This window comes from Hakea prostrata, chromosome 2 (assembly GCF_041222555.1).
Source record: "Hakea prostrata isolate BN-2017 chromosome 2, UWA_Hpros_2, whole genome shotgun sequence".
Taxonomy (NCBI): domain Eukaryota; kingdom Viridiplantae; phylum Streptophyta; class Magnoliopsida; order Proteales; family Proteaceae; genus Hakea; species Hakea prostrata.
In genome coordinates this window covers 44,302,887-44,319,692 of record NC_142601.1, presented here as the reverse complement: position 1 = coordinate 44,319,692, position 16,806 = coordinate 44,302,887, and the positions used below count along the sequence as shown (strand labels likewise).

The window sequence follows — 16,806 nt, the reverse complement described above, 5'->3', positions numbered from 1 at the left end:
CTTGTGGATGCAAAAAATTCCCGCTAGGAAACTCACCCACCACAGCAAGTGTGTGACACGGGTCGAACCATCGATTTATAAACCAGGGTTGGCAAACCAAAAAAAAAAAAGTAAAGAGATAATTCTAGGGTTACTTTTGGGTTTTTGAAAAAATATATAGATGCCACATCATCAGTAAGGATATTGAATCTTCCTTGCATTAGAAATTTTGAGGACTTGTTCATATCAAAACAAGCATCCAACAGGGGTAAAACAGTGATTTTGGAAAAGGAATGCATCTAGTTTGAAAAAACAGGAACAAACTGGCGTATTTGTGAGTATTGTGATTCAATCCATTGTTTATATGCTATAAACAATTTTATCCTATTTCTAACTATCACGATTCATTGGAAATATTTATGCATTTTCATGCATGTGACATATACAGTAATATTTTATTGAATAATCAACTAATTCAACATACAATTTATCTACGCATGATTTATGTGCATACATATAACTGTTCTACAATTTTTGTTATGGTTAAATAATTCAGTGGATTTCTTTAATTATAGATTATTCATTATTCTTGTATTTTTAATAATTAAATGAGAAATTTAATAAATGCAAGATTGAAATGTAATAAAAGATATTGTGCTGACAAGCACTATCCTTGTAAGTTCTGTTTGGCATTGTGGCTAGAGTTAAAGTGGAAAGATTGGGTCTAAGCCAATGATAATAGACTATAAGGTGTACCTACCTTTGTGCCCAAAGAATGAAACCACTTCGGTAGTAAAGAGGTAACCACTTTGGTGAAGTAGAGGTAGTTATTTCGGTGGGGTAGAGGCAGTCAGTGATATAGAGTAACCATTTCCGTGGTTTAGAGAGATGTACGTCATCCATGGATCTGCTTAGGGTTACGAATGTAACGAAAGAGAATATTTTTTGAAGAGTTTGAATATTTTATTTTGGAAATGTTTTTTAGAACATATATTATGAGACTGAATGTTATTATTATGGCACATGCAATGACACATATTTGAAAAATAAACATACCACGTTTTATTCCTCTATGTAGCATGATTGTTTTATAATATTCATTGGGCTAGTATAACTCATATCCCATTACCATATACAGACAGACAGTTAAAAGACAAGGGTAAAGGTATAGCAATTCAGGAGCAGGATTGAGAACTGGATATTTCTTTTTTATTATGCTAGTTATTTCAGTTCATAAAAGACAATTAGATCCAAGTTATAAGGGAGTAAATATTCATTTCAGTAGTTGTTTTGGATTTGGAATGTGGATGGGTATTCTTATTACTAAACACAAATAAAGTATGTAGTTGCCATCAGATGATCTGTTTCTATGTTTTCCTTCTCTCGTTTCAACTATCTTACTATGAAATTTTAATAATGTTACTAAGAAAAAAAATTGTTTATGAAGAGGTAACTGCCATGTCACCTAGTAGGGTTTAGGTGCCATGGGACCCACCTCACCCTAGTAGTTGGGGGGTCCGGATCCTCAACCCGACGGCTTTACCACCACAAATTACAGGGGGCCCAGGGTTGGGTGATAGGAGTTTTTTTATATATTTTTTTTACCTGTGGGGCCACCGATTTTTTGTGGTGGTAAAACCGTCGGGGAGCACTCTCCTGACGGGGTGATGATCCGGATTCGTAGTTGGGGGCGTGTTGTGAATAAATTACCTAACTCCGGGAAAAGCATTAGTACTTCTCCAACGAGAAAGTTATCTAGACTTTTATTCTTCGGCCCCCTAATGTTGAATCCTAGGTCCACTTGCTTCCAATTCCACCAGAGAATCTTTTTACATATGTTTGTTCAGTTATCTATTAATCCACTAGATATGACTACCATCACGTTCCGTCTACAGCTCTTTATGTATGGTTCCACACTTGGGTAAAACACTACAACAACCTAGGTCATAGTCATTCTATAACATAACAATCAAGTTGTATTAACGTTTTCAGTATTGAAGCTTTTAGCTTCACAAAAAAGTAATAATAATAAAATAAAATTCCACATTTCTATTTTGGAAGGGGAGTAGGAAGCAATAAATAATAAATGATACTACATTACTTTCCAGCTTCTTTTTACATATTTTCATGCACCTTCAAGTATATTTTTGCGGAGTATAATTATGTGGCTGACTCCCTAGTCTGAAAGGCCTTTTCTTTAACAAGGAAGAAAGCTTGGTTAAATCCACTCCATGGTTATTTGCATTTATGTGCAGCACTGTGCTGCGAACAGTTGAGATCGATATTTCGACTGTCCGTTTCACATAAGTGTGGTAATACACCTTTTAAAAATGGACGATCGAGATCTCGATATCAACCGTTCATTGCAGGTGCTGCACATTAATTGCACAACACCCAAGCAATTTTACTCAATTCTACTAACATATTCTTCTTTGGACATGCATGAGCCATTGTAGTTAGACATGATAATGAGAACGGCGAAGCAATTGATTCCATAAGTTTGGCTTGCGTTGAAGATGAACCCTTATCACTTCACTTAATTTCAACGATGTCAGGCATGCATTTAGCGTGCACCATCGGCTGCTCCTAACCTCCCAAGCAAAATCCAACGAGGAACAATTGCATGTGTAAGGATGGTGGAGATTCATTCGTGTCTCAAAATCTCACGTGTTTCCGAACTTCAATATCAGGTACAAGATCTGAGGAGGATTCCATAGTTGATTCCCAAATCCAACCAAGCAGAACCCTGGAAATTCTGTCTGGCTAGCTTATCTCATCAGACACAACAATATTTATGCATATCCAAAATTAAACCACTATGATTCGACCGGAGGGCCCCATTAATAAATGAGGTGACTGTTCTAAATATGTTTAAAATATAATTAATATAATTTTATATTTTTATATAAATATATATTTAAATAGTGTCTTTTATCTTATGGTTTTTATTTAGTCCCACATCGGGTTGAGAAGAGCTGGTTATATCGTTTATATATAATAAGGGTCTATTTAATATTAATTTGGGGTTAAAGATCGAACCATGTGTGATGCAAATCGAGCTGAATCCCCATTATGACCCTAATTACAACAACAATTCAAGTGTGTGTGCAGATTCTTCAACCGATTTCAACAGTAACTCAGACCCAACCCTAAAGAAAATTAATTTGAAGAACCGTGCTCACACCTATAGGGTCTCGTTTTGCAGCTACTGAACATTGAACATTGAAAAATTCATTGTTCCGTGCCACAGAATAATGCACCTTTAGTTTTTTGAGGTTTCGACTTTTTACATTAATTAGAAGTTTAATCAGCAATGACGTTGGTGCTCTCGTGCCGACTGATGATTGGAGAAATAACAAATGGAGCTGGTTGGTGATTATGAGTATGGTCGGTGGGATTTTGCTTTAGTCCTTAATTCGCAGGACGATTCAGCCAGCCGTCCGATCGCTTCAAAAAGATCGTGACCGTTGATGGTTGTAAGAGTTGTTAAGGGAACAAACCGCTTGGTTTTGGAGCTAACGAACCGAACCAAACCAATCTGGACCGCTCCTCTCTCCTCATGTCTCAGTTAATGTCTCATTTTATTTAATTTTCTCATTCTTCATACGCCATTAATGGACTGTGGTACAGTCTACAGGTGTCAACAGTGCGGTTTGGGGCGGTTTCGGGCTGGACCTAACGGTTTCGGGATGAAAAGCACCTAGCCCAAATACGGCCCATTACCAAAATAACGGTTTCGGGCCGGTTTTGGTTTGGTGTGGTTTGGGTTCGGGCTAACAGTTTAGATTCGGTTTAGTTCGGGTTGACTAACGGTTTATGGTGTGTAAGAAAATAAACAAGAAGAAACAATTGAGCATCCTACAACAAAAGTGAAAATCATATGGAAAGCAAAGTTGTATTGGTCAATTTCCATTAAAAAAAACCCACCCATTCTATAGAAATCAAGAACATAGATATTAAGTAGTAAAATGACTATTTGATCTTTGAATTTATGCTTAATTTTTTTAAATTGTCTATACCAACAGTCTAATGGTAATATAATGATTCAAATACTATTTAATATAAAATTATAAAACGGATTATAACGGGTTGCGGTTCCGTTTCAGGTTGGTGCGGGCTCCACAACCCTCACCCCAATTACGGCCCATTAAGGTTCGGTTCGGGCCGGTTCAGGCTATAACGGGCCAATTCGGTTAGGTTTTAACTGTTTAGGCTATAAATTGACACCCCTAGTACAGTCATATGCCTCACTGTATGCTTCCCCATTTTACAAAACCTCCACAAAACCCATAGAAGAAAATCAACGATCTAAAAAAAAAAAAGAAAGAAAGAATGGAAGAAGAGGAAGAGTACGGTGATTCAGATTCATGTTCATACCTGTGAGTTCTTCATCTACTTTTTATGCAGAGACTGCAACTAAGGGTTGGTGTGATTTCGAGGCTTCTTTCATCTGTGGGTCAGAGGATTTGATGGAGGTCTCCCAAGTGGGGCTGCGCACACTGGGATTACTGTTCGAATTTGCACTATTGGAGCCAATCCCCGGGTGTGGAATCTTCCTCTGTTTAGGATATTCGGAATAGATGGAGCTGTTGCAATTGGAGCAGCAACAGTTCTGAAGGTGGTATTTCTTATTTGGGTTCCTTGGCCACAGTGATGGGTCAACGAAAACGGCCGTTGATAGCTGGAAAAAGGGGTTAAAAAATCATGCTCACCATTTATGTAAGAGAAGAGGGAAAAGGGGTTAAAAAAATCAATCTCGTATCCTTGAAAAAGGAAGGATCAGAGGATTATTGTTCCACTAAAATGGAAAAAATATATATAAAAAAATGCTTCGCTTCAAAGCAGACCAGGCAGCCATGGCAGCGTTCTTCTCCGCTTGTTTCTTCTTTTTTCCTGATTCTTCCATGAAATTCATACCAGCAAGCTCAACAGTGCAAGTGAAGATAGGAAGATGACCAATCATGATCTAACAGTAGTGTAAACCGGCTCAGTTCGGTTCGTCAGCTTCAAAAAACAAGCGATTTGTTAGCTTGACAACTCTTACAACCATCAATGGCCACCATCTTTTTGAAATGATCAGACGGCTGGCTGAATCATCCTGCGCATTAACTGAAGCAAAATCTGATCGGTGATCTTAATAGAGTCTTGAGTCCTCTCGAACGAAAACAGAAAGTATTCAAGAGGTGAGGAGCCATTGACAAACCTCTCTCCATATGCATTAGTTTCTATGTCTCCCTCTCTGTTTCGTGGCTTAAACCCTGGTAACATCGCTTCATCACTTGCTTATCTCCTCGGCTTCTATAAAACCCTAACCGTTCTTGGCTTCTCTACTTCACAAATACACAAGCCTGTGTCTTGGGTTCTTTTGATCTTGTTTGCCTCTCCTTTTGTTATCTGGATTTCCCTTCTCTTCGGTTTTAGTGTTGTTGACTTGCTTTCTTTCATTCAAAACCTCAAAACCAGAAGAAAGCATGACAAAGGAAATGATGAAGAACCACTCCAATCCATTATCCAGACTGGACCGAAAGACTATTGAAAGAAACAGAAGAATGCAAATGAAATGCCTTTCCTGCAAATGAAATTAGGTCTCTCTCTCTCTCTCTCTCTCTCTCTCTCTCTCTCTCTCTCTCTCTCTCTCTCTCTCTCTCTCTCTCTCTCTCTCTCTCTCTCTCAGTTTTATGTTAACTGATTGAAACTCTGTTTTAAAAGGAAAAATCATCGCAACAAGTTATATAGAGGAACTGAGGTCGAGAGTGGAAAATCTAAAAGAAAGGAAGAAGCAAGCCATGAACATCCATGGGATCAACAAGGATATAAGAGATAGAATGACAGTTGGATCAAACTTGCCAATACTTGAACTGAGGGATATGGGTCAGAGCCTACAGGTAACTTCGATTACTAGAATGAAGAAGGACCTAATGTTGAGTGAAGTAACTATTGAGGTATTTGAGTCATACTCAACTTGTGTTGAGGTACTCAAGTTATACCCAACTTATTGTTGAGGTATTTGAGACATACTCAACTTATGTTCTAATATGGGCCATCAGATTAGTTACGATCTAACGGTGTATTGGGCCTTTGTAGGAGAGTCCAATTACCAATAGAATTCAGTATTTATTCTATAAATACTAGCTGGAAGCAGCGGTCTGGGTATTCCAATCTAGATACTCAGGGTGTAATGCTTTAAGCAACATCGTGCTTAAACCCTAACCCTAACAATCTTAAAGCATTAGTTATTCTTCTAGAGAAGCTTTTGTTCGATAAAGTCAAAAGGGTGATCGAACGCTACACGAAGTTATCTGCAATTTACAGTGAGTAATTTGTTGATACAAGATCAAAATGGATGCTGTTCCAATTGATATGGTCAAACTACAGACCTTAACGGATCTTGAGTTTAATGTTTGGAAAAGAAAAACAAAATTTGGATTAAGGTATCTGAATGTGTTTTATACGGTAGAATCCTCTTTTGAAAATACTGTTGGGGAAATCGATGCATCATAATGGAAAAATGATGAGGTTTTCTACAGACTATTTGTTGAATGTTATGTTAGATAGACTTGCAGAAACCTATAGCAAGTTTGAAAGTGCTAAGGAAATATGGGACAACCTGGATGCTCAATATAAAAAGGAGGAAAAATTGTCCAAAACTCATCTAGTGGACAAATTCATGGACTTCAAATTTTTTGAAGACAAAGAAATACTCCCTTAAGTTACAGATCTTGAAAACCTGAGATCCAAACTAGTCACAAAAATAAATAAATATTTGTGATAAATTTCTTGTTGGGGCAATTATATATAAGTTATCATCAACTTGGCACTCATTTAAGACTGTGATGTATATGAAAAAGGTACAGGTGGGGCTGGATGATCTCAAACGGTTCATACAAATCAAAGATGAGAACAGACTTCGAAACAACTTGGAGATGGTGAATAGACAAAACTCTGCTGCGAATATAGTCAATCATCCCAAGTATAATTCTAAGAAAACCAAGCCACAAAAAGTGAACCTAATAAGTTGGAGGCCAAAAAGACTACCTTAAACAAAAAGAAGGGCAAGTGCCACAACTATGAAAAATGAGGACACTATGCGGCTGAATGTAGACTACAAAAAAAGAGTGATGGACACACTAAAAAGAAAGAAGTCAACATGATGACTGAAAATACTAGATTCACCAGAGTAAGCTTTTGCTTATGCAGAGGCCGCCTCTTCCTATGCATATGCTGATTCGGCAGGTGATTCAACGTATTCGGTGGTAGATAGACACCAAAAAAGAAACTTCATTCTCAATGTCTACTACTACCAAAAATGTTGCTAACTTTGTTTCAAATGCGTCCAAATTGTAAAAAAAAAGGGCCCCCAAAGGGGGGGCGTCCCACGCGCAAAAAAAAAAAAAAAAGATAAAATAAAAAAAAGGGGGGGGGGGGGGAATAATAATTAATAAAAAAAAAAACAAGCAGCAGCCACCCCCCAAAAAAAAAAAAACAACCAACAACCACCCCCCCCCCCGGGGGGGGGCGACTGGTGATTGCAGAAATGCCAAATGGAGCTAATCAGAGAATGATGAGGTGTATCAGTGTATGGTCAGTGGTCGAATCTTGAGTCCTCTCGTATGAGGATGAAGTCAGAAGTCTTCTAGAGGGGGCCCGGGAAGCCGTGACCGATTAGGTTTCTGCGTCAGCCTCTCTGTTTTGTCGCTTAAACCCTGATAACCCGCTTGCTTATCTCCTTGGCTTCTATAAAACCCTAACTGCTATTGGCTTCTCTACTTCGCACACAAGTCTGTATCTTGGGTTTTTTCTGATCTTGTTAATTTGTCTCTCCTTTAGTTAGCTGGGTTTTCCTTCTCTTCCGTCTCACTGTTGTTGCCTTGCTTTCTTTCATTCAAAACCTCAAAACCGGAAGAAAGCATGACAAAGGAAATGATGAAGAACCACTCCAATCCGTCATCCAAACTGGACAGAAAGACTATTGAAAGAAACAGAAGAATGCGAATGAATTGCCTTTCATTCAAGCTTGCCTCTCTCATCCCTCTCAACTACATCTCCACTAAGGTCTCTCTCTCTCTCTCTCTCTCTCTCTCTCTCTCTCTCTCTCTCGTAGTTTTATGTTAACTGATTGAAGCTCATTTTTAAAGGAAAAATCATCGCAGCAAGATCGATTGGACCACGCAGCAATATATATAAAGGAACTGAAGCAGAGAGTGGAAAACCTAAAAGAAAGGAAGAAGCAAGCCATGAACATCTATGGGATCAACAAGGATGTGAGAGACAGAATGATAGTTGGGTCAAACATGCCAATACTTGAACTAAGGGATATGGATCAGAGCCTGGAGATAACTTTGATTACTGGAATGAAGGACTTGATGTTGAGTGAAGTAATTAGTATCATAACACAAGAAGGAGCAGAAGTTGTCAATGCTAGCCACTCTGTGATGGGTGACAAGGTTTTCTATATTATTCATTCTCAGGTAATCAATCTCTTTCTATTCTGTGGGCTTCTTCTTAGTTAGTTTTATAATAAGATTGATGGGTTTTGTTTGATCTTTGAAGGCCACCAGCTCTAGAATAGGAGTGGACACTGCAAGTTTATGCCAGAGACTGAAGGAGTTTGTCAACAGTTTTTGATGATAATAAGAATGGAGTGACTGTTCACAAAATCTTAACATCTGTGCTGTGTTATTTTTACATATTTTACTTTCTGATAATAGTAACAAGAAGAAGAAAAATGAATTAAACTTTAATATCTCCCTCCTTGGATTAAACAAGCATGTAGCTTTCAAGCATTCTGGCTGGGCTTGACATATCACAGCTTATTTATCTCGATTGCAATTCAGGGATCGTAGCTTTGAGTTGGGAAATAGCCTCTCCATGAAGTAGGGTTAAGGCTGCATACTTACATCATAATCCTACCAAATAAGAACCTTGTGCACTGGGCATGTAATACAGATTCACAAGCCATAATCTTGAATTACTTGATTATCATAACAAATAGTTTTTGAAAGCTATTATCCTCCCGTTCTCGATTGTTGTCACCTCTAGGTATGGGAAAGATGAAAGCTTCACTATCTTCTACCCGGCTATACTAAGCTTGAAAAGTTAGTTGATTAACGGTCCTTGCTCTCACAATTTTTTTTTCAGTAAATGACATATTCATTAAGCACTGGAGAGCTGTTACAAACATTGAGATCTGAATTATATAAATTCAAAAGTCAAGAAGTGTTTTTTTCCAAACTTTTGACAGCTCAATTGAAATCCTACAAGGTTGGAGTTCCTTGCTCCTCATTAATTAAAGGCAATTGAATGCGGTTAATAGACTCTTAAGTTCCCCCGGCATAATTTGGATAATGACTTAAAAATTTCAACCGCGTGAGTCAAAATTGAATATTAAAAAAATATTTGTATCAGTTCCTTTCTGATGACATTTAATTTGTTGCTATCCTTCTAAATTTTGAAAGTGAAAAGACCTTGGAGAAGGGAGAGGGGACCTCACATGATTGAAACAAGACCCAAAAAAATATAAATAGCTTTAAATAGTAGAAATCATTTTAAATGGAGCTAACAAAATCTAACAGTGCTTCCCGATAAGTGCTTTTCACTTTATTTGGATACATTGTATCATTTATAAAAATTCCATTAAGATGATCACTAAGACTATTTGACGTAGTCAGAACAGAATATGAAGGATTGGAGTTTTTTTTTGACATGGGTCTTTGTAGGTGTCACTATGCTAAATCATTATTTGTCACTTAGCAATATATATACATCTTAATCATAAATTTGAATCCAAAGTAACCAAAGGAAGTTATTTAGGAGGATGGTTAATGGCTGGAGAGCGGATGGGGTGGTAAGTGGGTGGAGAAGAGATGTTTGACTTTGACCATTTTTGGCGTCGCGAGATAGTAGTGGCGCCGCCACATCTGCAGCAAGTGCCCATCATGTTGGATGGCAAAGAGAGATGATCATTGCTGGCCGAAGGTGAGGAATTAGTGCACCTCTGCTTCTGGTGTAACTCTATTTCTTGTCTCGCCGGTTCTATTTTGATATCTGCAAAATCAATTCCGTTCGATTGGATCATTGGAACCATTTTTCCAAGGTCTTTAGGTAAGTAAAATGGATACTTTGAATGTTTGTTTACTGATGACATCAGCATTTGCCCCCAATCCTTAACCAATAAGAGGGCATTTGTAATTGATTTATTTTTTTAGGTGTAATAGATGTAATTGATTGAAAACACATGGGGTCTATATGTAATAGCTTTTTTTCCCAAAGAAGACAAAAGAAAAAATAAAAAATCAATCATCAAAAGGGTTGCTCAGTCAATAATAGACAGCAACTCTGAGTGAAGAAGTCATGGATTCGACGCTCCCTGTGGTATGTGATAATTGCCCATGCCGAATAATATAAAGCTACGAACCCCAATAAATAAATAAATAAATAAATAATCAATTTTCAGAGAAGAGGGAATCTTATATTGCTTTGTCTAGTATTCTTGTTGTACCCATTTCTTTCCCTATAAATGTTTCAAAGAAATGGGTTTGGAATTTTCAAGTAGTTCTTGAATGAATCATCCATGATGGTTTTTGTTCTTCTTTTCAAGTTCTTTGAGAGTCTTTTGAGGATGTTGGACCAATACCCCACAATTCCTAACCCTAATGCAAAATCAATGAAGAATCAAACAAGAAAATAGAGAGACGACAGATTTATTGACAGTCTTAACAAGACCTACATCACTAGGGCTTAGATATGAACCCAAATGCAATACAAAAGACATGTAATCTTACAAAATATAGAATTAATAGTGTGCAAACTATGATACTTGCATCCAAGAACCTAAAACCACACTCACCATCTAAGATTACAACACATTTCCAAGGGAAATCACACCATAGAGAGGAGAGGAAGAAGACAAAGAGAAACTCTAACTTTGAAACCCCAAGAAACCCAACTACCTTCGCAAAAATGAAGCAGAGAGAGTCTTAAACAACTAGTCTAGTACAATGAAAAGGCATTGATTCATAATCAATGCAAACCAAGTGAACCAAGAGAACCAAATACTGATTCGATTCAAATATGAGTCTCCCACAGGGAATTTACAAACTAGCCCTTACAAATCTCCCCCTTAATTGGTAAAACTAACAGCTAACCATAGCAAACCTAGGCTCTTCTTTCATTGTGCAAAACCTGAAACCAAAAACACACAAATATACTAGCAGAAGATACCGAGTGAATGTATGTCCAAGAGAAAAGATCACATAGAGGATTTGTCCTTCTTGTTCAAAGCAATGGGTTGCTCAATTAGGTTGGGCATCAGAGTCAACTGGGGTAGTAACTAATGAACAAGTGAGACAAAGCTTGTTTAGTTTGTATCCTTCCAATAAAAGGAGTAGAGAGGATTCTTGACTATTTAGGACCTAATCGAATTACAGGCAATAGTAATTTCACCTTGTTAGGGTTATTCTAATATAATATGTGGGCTTAGATTAATTACTGGGGTTAAAAATTGATGGGGATCTCAACGCATCGGGCTGATGCGCTACCATTAGGTTTGAGATGGGTCAAACCAGTCCATTGTGGAAGTGGACTAGGATTTGGGGTTGTTATTATAAATAAATATAATGGAGTTTCTCCAATTACTTAAGTTTTTTTTGTTTTCCTCTCTCTCTACAAAAAAATGTACGGTAGGAAAGATGAGGACATTGGAGAAGGCTTCATCACTCTCTAGCTTTGGCATTTAAGATTTAGATTAATCTTCTTCAATATATGTCTGGTGTAAGGTATGCATAATTTTTTTAAACACTATAATGTATTATAATATTTATATGGAATTCGATTAGAGTTTTGAGAAAAACCCAAAGTTACTCCAACACGCTGGCCTATCCTGGGATTCTCCATGAAATTTTTTATTTATTAATGACAAATAGATGAAGTTTAGAGTTCCAAGTGACAAAATTAGCTAGAATGATCTCACCGTAGAATTTCAGCGTAAAATTAATAACAAGGAAATAACTCAACGTATGAAAGACGCTATCAATTAGTTTTTCTCAAATATTTGTCACCAATAGTTACCACGTTCTTTCTTGTCCTGGTATACATAAAATTAATATGACCACCAAAATATAGGTAGACTTTTATATCATATTGATACACGTAATTAAGAAGAGTCTTCAAGAAAACATTAGAATTTCAGGCGACTATGTTAAAATAATCTCATTGGTAGAATTTCAGCTTCAAATTAGTAATATTAATGAAGTAAGTCAACATACAAAAATGCTATCAATTAGGTTTTCCAAATGTTTGTCGCATTCGATGGAATTATACGGTCAAACAATGATAGCAATATGAATCACGTTCTTTCCTATTTTGGTTTAAAATGTGAACATCAAAATATAGGTAGACGTCTATATCATATTCTACACCTAATTAAGAATAATCTCCAGGAAATTAGAAATGCAAGTCTTGATGAGAATCATGGGATACACCAAACAAAAAAAAGATTTGAAATGATCAGCCTTTACAGTACTCTTTTTTATTTTCTTTTTTTGATGAACAATCTACCTTTACTCTTTCCACACACAGCACTAAATGCTTTCACATGGTCACGGAGGAATACAGGTTGTTGGCCACTAGTTTGTTTGTTATCACAAAAAATGGAGATTTTTTTTTCACTCTGATTCCTTGCTGCATGCGAAGCCAAGAAAAACAAACAAAACCCAAACAAAACTAGCCACTAGTTTTCTTGAGCTATAGCATGTGTTAAGAGTGTTCTTTGGTGATTCCTTACTAAACTTTGTGTTGAACCCATCTCTTTTGAAAATAGCCCTACTTGCAAACAGAGGCTTCTACATCTCAACTCCCGAAACGACTAAACGGCTAAGCCCCTCTATCTAAATGCAAAAGCCTTGAGCACCTGGGAGTAGGACCACCTTTGACAAACATATGTAAGAGGGGAAGTAGAAAAAATCTCAAAACTGAGTTTTGAGGTTTGTCGTCAACTGTTGGTATGGACGCCAAGGCATCGGCATTGGGAGATAATCCTCCCCCTCCTTTGGTTCTTAATCAGGAGTAGTCTGCAGAGCAATGTGATGCACCAATGCTTGACTCACCCGCATCGTGGGCAGCCTTGTTTGTAGCTAGGAGGCGAAGTGAGGGGCTGTTGAAACTGTCCGGTGTTGGACGTACGTACTTTGTCCAAGAACGTTGGTCACATGCATGCATGTTGGTTTTGTTGAAGTGTTTAAGTTAAATATTAGTGGTGTTTAATTTCCTCTTCGACTTTTAAGAGACTTCTCTTGCTATGCAAATAATGGAAGAGGGGCCGTGTATTGAAAGTGATTGCAAAATTGGGCACGATCTTTAGGAGTTGGGTCAGGTATTTCACATTAGTTTGTTAGTTAGTTACAGCAGATATGCTTCTTAATTTGTTAGTTAGTTACAGCAGGTGTGCTCCTTGTTTTTAGGTGGGTTTGTTAGTCAATTGAGGGATACGTATTCCTTACTTTTAGGAGAGTTTTTTGAAAGAGTCAGGCCATCTAACCGTTTAAGTGTGGCCTATTTTATTGTATGTTTAGTTCAATATTATCTGTTGAAGAAACAGAGCAGAAAACAGAGTGCAACAACAGTAGTTTTGTTTTCCTTTCAATAGGTTTTGCCCAATTTTATTTCTTTAGAGGTTGTTTATCATTTTCAGTGACTCATTTCTGTAACATTTGTGGTATTCGAGCCAGGTTAGTATTTTTTGATTTTTGATTTCATGGCTTCCAATGGAGTAATGGGGTAGCAGTCCATGATACCAGTCTTCAAGGGAAAAAACTATGATTTTTGGAAGATTAAAATGAGAACCCTCTTCAAATCACAAGAATTGTGGGAAATAGTTGAGAATGGCTATTTTGAAAATAAAGTAGATGAAGCCAAACTGAGGGAAAACAGGAAAAAAGATGCTAAAGCTTTGTTTTTCATTCAACAAGGTCTACATGAATCAATCTTCTCCAGAATTTCTGATGCTATGACAGCATGGGATGCGTGAAATACTCTACTGAAGGAGTATCAGGGCTCAGCACAAGTAAAGATAGTAAGGTTGCAGTCACTTAGAAGGGATTTTGAAACGCTGCAGATGCAGAATGGTGAGTCAGTGCATGGTTATATTTCAAGAGTCAAAATTATTGTCAATCACATGAAGTCATTTGGAGAGCAGATGATAGATGCAACGGTGGTGGCAAAAATTCTGAAGAGCTTGACACAGAGAATGATCATGTTGTAGCAGCAATAGAAGAGTCTAAAGATTTGACAAAGCTGTCTTTTGAAGCACTTATGGGGTCACTGTTGGCTCATGAGGACAGGATTAATAGATCTATGGAGAAAGGAGAGGAGAAGGCTTTTCAAGCCATGACCACCATAGCTTCTCAAAGCAACAGAAGCTCCTTTGCAAGAGGAAGAGGAAGATACAACAATCGAGGTAGAGGAAGGGGTTGGCAACCAGACAATAGAAGATGCTTCAATTGTGACAAAATCGGTCACTTTGACAGGGACTGCAAGGAAAAGCAAAATCAGGTTGATTTTGCAGAAGAAACTGAACCAGAAGAGGAGGAGGCCTATTTGTTTATGGCTGTTGAGGTCAATAACAAGGATGAGAACAGTCTTTGGTTTTAGATAGTGGATGTTCTAGTCACATGTCAGGCAGCAAAGACATGTTTTATGAAATAGATGAGTATCATAAAACTCATATTATACTGGGAAATGACAGGAAGATCAAAGTGGAAGGAAGAGGTACCATTGCATTCAAAACAAATGAAGGCAAACTCAAACACATTACTAATGTGTTATATGCACCTAAGCTTGCACATAATCTGTTGAGTGTGGGGCAACTTGTTTTTGGAGGATACTCAGTCTTATTTGAAGATAACATGTGCCAGATTAAGGAGAAGAAGACTGGAGTGCTTATCACTAAGCTGTTAATGACAGAGAACTACATATTCTCTATCGAGATGAAGAACATAAAAGAACATGCATTCATTACCAAGCAAGATCAAGCGTCAAGGGTTTGGCACTTGAGGTATGGTCACTTAAATCTTCAAGGCCTCAAATTGTTGAAGGATAAGGAAATGGTGGAAGGACTCCCACAAATTGACATCAGCAGATCAATATGTGAAGGGTTGTGTATGGAAAGAAAATTAGAAGATCATTTCCAAGAGGACAGGCATGGAGAGCTCAAGCACCACTTGAACTTGTATATGCTGATGTATGCGGTCCCATGAAGACAAAAAGCCCAGGTGGAAGTAAGTATTTCCTACTATTTGTAGATGATTATAGTAGGATGAATTGGGTTTATTGTTTGACTCGAAAGTCTGAGGTCTTTGAACACTTCAAAAAATTTAAAACCATGACTGAAGTGGAGAGTGGTAAGAAGTTGAAAGTCCTATGTATAGATAGAGGGGGAGAATTTACCTCAACTGCTTTCAATAGCTTCTATGAGTCTCAAGGAGTGAAAAGAGAACTCACTGCACCTTATACACCAGAGCAGAATGGTGTTGCAGAGAGGAAGAACAGGACAGTTGTAGAAATGGTAAGGAGTATGATGAAGGCTAAATTACTGCCAGATGTATTTTGGGCTGAGGCTGTCACAACTTCAGTGTACTTAACATATCACCAACAATTGCAGTTCATAATCAAACTCCTTATCAGGCATGGTATGGCATTAAACCCTCAGTTTCTCACTTAAAAATATTTGGATGCATTGCATACTCTCTTCTACATTCACAAAATAGACATAAGCTTGATGACAAGTCTGTTAAATGCATATTTGTGGGTTATTCATCTCAATCAAAAGTCTACAGACTATATAACCCTGTGAGTAAGAAGATAATCATCAGTAGAGATGTGATCTTCAATGAAGAAGAAAATGGAATTGGAAAGGAGAGAACAACGAAGTCTTAAATAATTTGGATGTGGGAGAAGAAAGAACAGCAGGAACAGAAAGTGGTCCAAGTTTAAAGTCATCCCCTTCAACTCCTTCCACACCAGCAAGCTCAATTGAAATATCTGAAGGACAACCATGTGAGTCTCAAGGCAGCAGTCTAGAAAGCACTCCACCAAGGAAGATGAGGTCCCTTGCAGATGTATATGCAAGGTGTACATTTGATTTGCTATAGATCCCACCAAATTTGTAGAAGCAATTCAAAAGGAGGAGTGGAGGAAGGCTATGGCTGATGAAATTAAGGCAATTGAGAAGAACAAGACTTGGGAGTTAGTGAGCTACCAGAAGGAAAGCATGTAATAGGGCTGAAATGGATTTATAAAACCAAGTTTCATGCAGATGAGAGTATACAGAGCACAAAGCAAGACTTGCAGCAAAGGGTTACAGTCAAGTAGTTGGCATTGAATATTGCACAGCACCCAAGCAATTTTACTCAATTCTACTAACATATTATTTTTTGTGCATGCATGAGCCATTGTAGTTAGACATGACAATGAGAATGAGGAAGCAATTGATTCCATAAGTTCAGCTTGCGTTGAAGATGAACCCTTATTTACATCACTTAATTTCAACGATGTCAGGCATGCATTTAGCGTGCACCTTCATACTAAATATGTCACATCCACCCAGCCAATATCCTATCTGGCATACCCGGGATGTGATCCACAGCCCGAAGATCCAGATCGAGCGGCCATGCCTCCCACATACACGATAACATAATCATGCACAATATAATCAATGTATAAAGTAAACAATAAATAGATCAAATGAATAAGAAAAGATAATTAATCAGAGTGCGGACATATTAAGTGTCAACTTCTCATATAAGTGGTCTCAAGGAGAAAGAGTGACCAGAA

The 16,806-nt window shown here is 37.6% G+C and overlaps 1 protein-coding gene across 1 annotated transcript; it reads left to right on the top strand.

Annotated features, from left to right (window-relative positions):
* Positions 1 to 7,765: 7,765 nt before the first annotated feature.
* On the top strand, positions 7,766 to 8,928 carry LOC149024429 (transcription factor bHLH162-like). Its single transcript, XM_089142944.1, has 3 exons — positions 7,766 to 8,031; positions 8,115 to 8,447; positions 8,530 to 8,928. Exons 1-3 carry the CDS (start codon positions 7,888 to 7,890, stop codon positions 8,602 to 8,604), a joined length of 552 nt encoding a protein of 183 aa, XP_088999070.1. The 5' UTR covers positions 7,766 to 7,887; the 3' UTR covers positions 8,605 to 8,928.
* The last annotated feature ends 7,878 nt before the right edge of the window (positions 8,929 to 16,806 follow it).